The sequence below is a fragment of the Anastrepha ludens genome, chromosome 5 (assembly GCF_028408465.1).
Source record: "Anastrepha ludens isolate Willacy chromosome 5, idAnaLude1.1, whole genome shotgun sequence".
NCBI lineage: Eukaryota > Metazoa > Arthropoda > Insecta > Diptera > Tephritidae > Anastrepha > Anastrepha ludens.
Genome location: NC_071501.1, coordinates 109607004 through 109614028, shown reverse-complemented (window position 1 = coordinate 109614028; position 7025 = coordinate 109607004). Strand labels below are relative to the sequence as shown.

Below are 7025 nucleotides of genomic sequence, written 5' to 3'. Positions count from 1 at the left end.
CACTATCGAAGCCATCATCGTTGAGTTGCTCATCAACTGACATCATATATGCTTCTATCTCTTCATCCGACATCGTAGACAACTTACATTTTCACATTTTGTCCATTACTTGAAAAAATACGTTACAAAATAGCCGATATATAAATGAAAGTCATATTTGGTATGAATATGTAAAATTTCGCATTAACCGTTATGACCGTCTACAGACGGTCATCAGAAAATGCTAGAATAATACATATAACCTTCCGCTTACTCAAAGTAACAAGATAAATTATAAAAATATATATTATTTTAAGGTTACCATAAAATTTTAAAGCATCAGCATAAGTAAAAATTGCAATTTCTTTCGAATCGTAACTTCACCAGTTTTCAAAATAATTTATTTCACTTATCACATTGACCTGCGGCACTCCACTAGCGTGTGAGCTCAAAATAGAGAGAAAACTGAGATTGTTAGCTTCACTTCATAAAATGCATACTCACAACAGTGCGGAGTAACGGTTTTTTATTCTAAAGTAATATTTAAGGCGTAGTTGTTGGCAAAAAATTATTGACCGTCTACAGACGGTCTAAACGGTTAGAGGGTTAATATTATCTTAAAAAATCGTTAAAAAGATGATGTAGTATGGGTAAAAGTAAATATTTTCCTTCAAAAGGAATACAAAAATATTTGTAACTAATGTCTTCTATATTTACATCTACTTCTATTTCATTTAATACACTACTTAATAAAATGCCGAGACCAGTTGAGGAGTGCAACGGTTCTTCGAAATAGTTATCAGAGTTCGCTGAACGGAAAGCTTTAAAGACATTTGTTTGTAATTTTTTGCCTATAACTTTAACAGGTCCTATTTTGTTGCTAAAGCAAAAACTATCTTTCTCTTTGTTAAAATCTATATTAAACTCGCCTATCTAGGAACTTTTGTTGGGATCTGCATGTACGGTTTGGCGTTCAAGTGTCCTAAAATAAATTTGTTGTAAAATCTTATTTGGTTTATTTATCAATTTTTTTAAATGCTGCATATAATTTTCAAATTTATAAGCAGAAAAACTATCTAAAGAACCATACTGTTTTACGCAATCTGGCAAGTGCAGCAAATTGTGTACGTTAAAGCTTATTAAATAGTCGCCATATAAATCCCCAAACAACTTTACAAATCTTTCAAAATTTCATTTGCGACATTCAATTCTACCTTATAAGACTTTTCACTTTATACTTATATGCATCTACATCAATGAAAATAAGGAAACTGTAAATTCCCAATTTTTGTTTTAAAAAATACCCAATCAATATTTCTTCCGCTGTGGCATTACTGACGAATAGTATAAAAAAGGAGCATTTCAACAGCGCTTTCACGAGAAAAAGAGTTTCACATTTAGTTATCTCTTTTGCTCTTTCGACAATTTTCAATTTGTCAATGCGCATGTATTAGAGACTAATAAAATATTTGTCAATGTGTTGGAATTTTTGGCGAAAGTACTCAGCACTGTCTTGGAGGGAAAGTGTTGAAGTAATAACCAATGAAGAAGATTTTTGCTATAAAAGGGGAAATTTGGTCATGTTTGACTTCAGTTCGGAATTTCTCCTCAAATTAAAACAATGAAATTACTTGTAGTGCTTTTCGCAATTGTAGCCGTTGGTTGGGCTATGCCACAATTTGGTGGTGGACAAGGAGGATTTGGTGGTGGACAAGGAGGCTTTGGCGGGAATCAAGGAGGTGGTTTCGGTGGAAATCAAGGAGGTGGCTTCGGTGGAAATCAAGGAGGTGGTTTCGGTGGAAACGGAGGCGGTTTCGGTGGAAACCAAGGATTCGGTGGTCCTGGTAAATGAAATGGGAATGCGAGTCCGTGGGTATGAAGTCCAACGGTGTGTATTCTGATTCATACATATTTTATATGTGACTGCCTTAGAATTAAATTAATTTATATTAAATGAATGAGGAATAAAAAATGGAAAAATAAAAGTGAATAGTAAAATAATTACCGATGCGCTTACAAGTCCGCACACAATATGTTGAACAGTGAAGGGAAATTAGTTTTATTACACTGTGGAACAAATTCAGGTTAGCAAAAATTAGGTCCATTCTGAGAGTGGCGGGTGAAAATAGAGGCGAAATTAGAAGACCCGTATCGCGCGGTTTTTTTATGTTAGTTCGAATTTTTTTTTAATCGGCCTTCGAAGTTGGCAGTCAGGTGGCTGAATTTGTTCCACAGTGTTATTTTATTTACTCCAGCGGAGGAGAAATAAAGGAAAAAAGAGGCACTGGCTGCGTCCGTACATTAGGAATAACTCAAACAGCAGATTAGTCATTGCCACGAGAGAGTTACAAGAGGATTATTGCAAATTTCAGACACTTTAAAGGGTGTCTAAAAATGTTTTTAGGGAGCGTGTAGAAATTGTGAAGTCGGCTATTCCGAAGAAAAAAAAAAAACAAAGGAATACTGACGAGCGCGAATGCATTGTTCCGGAGAAAAGGATTATGATTGAACTAAATCGAACTTCTAGTCTTGACTAAGGACACTGCCGAACATCTTCTGTGTGGCTGCCCTCTTTTTGTTAGCATTGGTCATGCGTAGGTTATATTTTTTATTAAGAATAACAATTTGAAATAAAAGAAAATATTAGTGAACTAAAACTTATTTCGATTTTGGTTTTATATATTGTTAACAAAAAATGGAGCTGTATCCATTTAATACAAGGTGAAGTTCAAAATAAACAAGACTGATGGCGCCATCTTTTTAATGAGCTAGTGCGTTGGAAGTTACATTCCTACCTGACTGCCAGTGGCATTCGGTTCAGTGAATGCGTAGTTATTGCGTCTAAATTGGCAGTGTGTTTGTGTCATCGGTACAAGACTCAGTTTCGAACAAAGAGCTAATATCAACTTTTATTTTAAAATCGGTAAATCGTTTACCGAAACATTTGAATTGATGACACAACAACACACAACATTGTAACATTGTAACTGTTGATGAAACGGTATGTTTCAAACATGAACCTGAATCTAAGCGTCAAAGTGCGGAATGGAAGGCTCTAGACGAGCCACCACCCAAAAATCGCGTTTGGAGAAGTCAAAAATCAAGTCGCTGCTCATTTGTTTTTACGATTCCAAGGGAATGGTCCACAAGGAGTTCGTGCCAACTGGTCAAAGCGTTAATGCAATTTTCTATCTTGGCGCTTTGAAACGTTTGTTGTATCGCATTTGTCGAATTCGCCCTGAATACCGCGAAGGACGAAGCTGGCGCTTATTGCATGATAACGCACCATCTCATCGATCCTCTCTTGTGACTGATTTTTTGACTAGAAATCGCATTTTAACCATCAATCACTCATCGTATTCGCCTGACATGGCACTCTGTGACTTCTACCTATGCGGAAAATTGCATTTGGCCTTGAAAGGAAAACGTTTTGCGTCCGTAGAGGTCATCCAAAAGGGTTGTATCAACATCCTGAAGTACATTCCGGTCAGTCGTCTGAAACACCCTTTCGACAAGCTTTTAGATCGCGTAAAACAGTGTATCGAAGCCAGAGGGGACTTTTTTGAATAAATAAACTGGAAGTTATCAGAACAAAGATCCTGTCGATTATATTTATTTTGGACTTCACCCTGGGGTACAGTAGAAAGATGGCTTGCTGAATTTAAAAGTGGTCGTACAAGCCTTGAGACGATCCACGTCAAGCACGTCCAAAACCAGTAACAACACCAGAAATCACAGAAATTTGGGCGGTGTAAGCCATATTTTGACTCAAGTATGGGGTTTCAGAAAGCTGTGTGCTCAATGGCTGTCGCCTTGCTAACAATGGCACAAAAACACATTCGAGTGCGACTTTCTCTGCTAAATTTAGAGCATTTTCGAAAGGATAAAGTAGATTTTATGCGTCAGCACTATGGATGAGACTTGGGTCAACCACCATGATCGTAAATTAAAACAAGAGGCTAAAGAGTCGTGTGAACCTTTTTTGTCGGCTCCGAAACAAGTTCGTGCCCAGAAATCGGCCAAGATGGTGGTAGCATCGGTTTTTTGGAATGCAAAAGGAATTTTGTTTGTGGATTACTTGCAAACTGGCTAAACAATAAATTTTGAATACTCTTTGTAGCCTCTTAAACCAGCTGAAGCAAAACTTCACGAAATAAGACCTAGTTTGCAAAAGAAAAAATCTTTCTCATCAGGACAATGCGTCGCGTCACAAGCATTTTGACAATGGGTAAAATCCAAAAAAATCGATAGAACATAATATAAAATTTTAGAAAAGTACCTGAAAGCTCAAGTGGTTAGCTATAACAGAAATATGTTAAACTTAAAAGTCTGGCCAGACTTTCCCGGGTGCTCAAAGGAGGGTTAAACAGTATAAGGAGGTTAAAGGTTAAAGGACCACAAATGGTCATAACGTTGTCGTCTGTTCCCTCAATAAAGCTGAACATCTACCCTGAAGTTGATAAATAACAAAGAAATCTCAAGTAAATTCGAAATAAATCTTAATCTAAAAATCTAATTGTCAGCTGACGCGAGCGGCAATGGTTAAATTTCCAGTGAAACAGCGACGAGGCGCGCTACGTTTCGTAATTTTGCAGCCTGATAGTATCAAAAAAATATTCCAATTTTCGTAATGTGATTTTCAACCGGATTTCGAATAATGATTCTAAAAGCAATTTGCGTAGCTGGCGCGCTTAATCGTGTGCCGATTTCACTCCTGCTTTTTATTCTTATGATAGGCAGAAGCCGACACAAATTTTCATGCAAAAATCAGACCACGGTTAAAGTTTTTAAACTTAGCACTTGAGATATTTCCCTTTAAAAGTGTAAGGTTATGGAACATCAAAGAGCCAACTTGTTTGTTTGGTTTTTGTACAGTGTCTCAAAATACTACTCAAAATACTACTTGGATATGTAAAAAGATGAGATTTTCTGAACACATAAATGTTCGTATTCGAATTCAGTGCCTCCAAAACCATCGGAGCAGGTCTAAATTAGACTGGGGAAAAATAAATTCTTGTGCTGTGTTTTGTTTGCTCCAATCAGTTGTGAGTTATCATTGGAAGCCACAAAAGGTAATTCGGTAAATTTTAGAGTTGCCTTCGATAAAGGCGAAAATTCAACAAAGGCCTCTGAAATTGTATGGTGGTTTTGGTGCCGGTAACAGATAACTACGTGCAATTTTGGTTTCGTCGATTCCGTTCAGGTATTTTTGGTGCTAAAGAAAATGCCGATAACATAATGTCGTAGACCCTATCCACTAGATTTGGCTCCTAGCGGTTTCCATATGTTTATATATATTTATAATTGGTGTGTACACCCGTTTTGGGTGTTTGGCCGAGCTCCTCCTCCTATTTGTGGTGTGCGTCTTTGATGTTGTTCCACAAATGGAGGGACCTACAGTTTCAAGCATACTCCGAACGGCAGATATTTTTTATGAGGAGCTTTTCATGGCAGAAATACACTCGAAGGTTTGCCATTGCCTGCCGAGGGGCGACCGCTTCTATATGTTTGAAGACGTAAAAAATGCATGCGTGGAATGCGTTTTTCATAAAACGGAGAGGTCATAACAGCTGTGGAAGCGTATTTTGCGGATCTTTCAGATTTTCACTTCAGGGAGGGAATTTATATATTGGAGTCTCGTTATTCTGATATTCAGGGAGCCTGAGTACTGAATAATAAAGTGTATTTCAACCCATAAAATTGGGTTTTTCTCATCGAACCGCAAAACTTATTGAACAACCTAGTACATGCACCCATATGCAAGAATTGCACATTTAATGCAATGAAATTAAAACGAAACTTGTATTTGGACGTCATACCATCGGCTTCATAAAAAGTATTAGTTAGAATTTTTTCTGTTTGTTTATTCGTCTCCTCCGTATTAATTTTTTTCTTGGTGCACGCGTGTGCTAATATCCGAAATTCGTCTTTAATTTATCCGTCACACGAAATGCAAAACGTGTGCGCACTCAACTAAACATTAAAGAACGCAGGGTTTGTAGGTGTATGAGTAAGCGAGTAGTCCCCGTCTAGCAACCTGTCTAGAGATCACTTGTGACCTGCAGTTTGTTTGATGGCTTTCGCTATAAAAGGGGAAATTTGGACAAAAGTACTTCAGTTTCGTTATCGCTACTTAATAGTCGGTTCGGGATTTCTCCTCAAATTAAAACAATGAAATTACTTCTAGTGCTGTCCGCAATTGTAGCCGTTGTTTGGGCTACGCCACAATATGGTGGCGGAAATGCCAATGCCGACGCTAACGCTGGTGCCAGAGCATTCGGTGGACTTGGAGCAGGAGGATTTGGTGGACCTGGTGCAGGAGGATTTGGTGGACCTGGTGCAGGAGGATTTGGAGGACCTGGTGCAGGAGGATTTGGTGGACAAAACTTCGGCGGCGGCGGCGGTGGCGGCGGCCTTGGCGGAAATCAAGGTGGTTTCGGTAGAAATCAAGGAGGTAACGCCAATGCCATTGCCAGTGCAAATGCAAACGCCGATGGATTCGGCGGTTCGGCAAATGCCGTGGCTGATGCGAGTGCGACCGCGGGTGGATTTGGTTTCCGCAAATAGACATTCGTATTAAGATGAGTGCATAAGACCCACCAGTAAGCACACCAATGATTGCCAACGGTGCTGGCATCCTGATTCTACGACACGACGCATATGAATATTTGTTTTATGTGAAGAATGAAAAACGGAAAATAAAAAAAAGTGAATATTATAATAACTGTAAGTTCTTGAATATATTTGAACACTCAAGGTGCTATATTGGAACGGAAGTGTGTCTATGTGTGTCAACCAGGTGGCTTCTGATTCATCAATGTGTCGCAAGAGTCGACAGGGTCTTTCCGTAGCTCTACCAGCTCTTTGCTTTGATTCTTGGTCTGGTGGTTGGTGGTTATTCTTACTTCCTTACCTTAAAAGCTCTGGCTAATGCAGATTATGTCATATCTTTTATCGTGGGCCCATTACTGTACGAGTAGTGAACCACGAATGTAAAGCAAGAGTAATTAATATTTGGTTTATATTTCACTTTTCTCTTACCTGCA

The 7025-nt window shown here is 38.4% G+C and overlaps 2 protein-coding genes across 2 annotated transcripts; both read left to right on the top strand.

Annotated features, from left to right (window-relative positions):
• Nucleotides 1–1600: 1600 nt before the first annotated feature.
• LOC128864927 (uncharacterized) lies at nt 1601–1831 on the top strand. Its single transcript, XM_054104693.1, has one exon. The coding sequence runs from the start codon at nt 1601–1603 to the stop codon at nt 1829–1831; it is 231 nt and encodes a 76-aa protein (XP_053960668.1).
• Nucleotides 1832–6150: 4319 nt separating this feature from the next.
• Nucleotides 6151–6546, top strand: LOC128864838 (uncharacterized). The gene has a single exon (XM_054104595.1). The coding sequence runs from the start codon at nt 6151–6153 to the stop codon at nt 6544–6546; it is 396 nt and encodes a 131-aa protein (XP_053960570.1).
• Nucleotides 6547–7025: the final 479 nt, after the last annotated feature.

Excerpts from the sequence above, each read along its gene's own strand:
- LOC128864838 (XM_054104595.1), top strand. The coding sequence starts at position 6,151 with ATGAAATTACTTCTAGTGCTGTCCGCAATTGTAGCCGTTGTTTGGGCT.
- LOC128864927 (XM_054104693.1), top strand. The coding sequence starts at position 1,601 with ATGAAATTACTTGTAGTGCTTTTCGCAATTGTAGCCGTTGGTTGGGCT.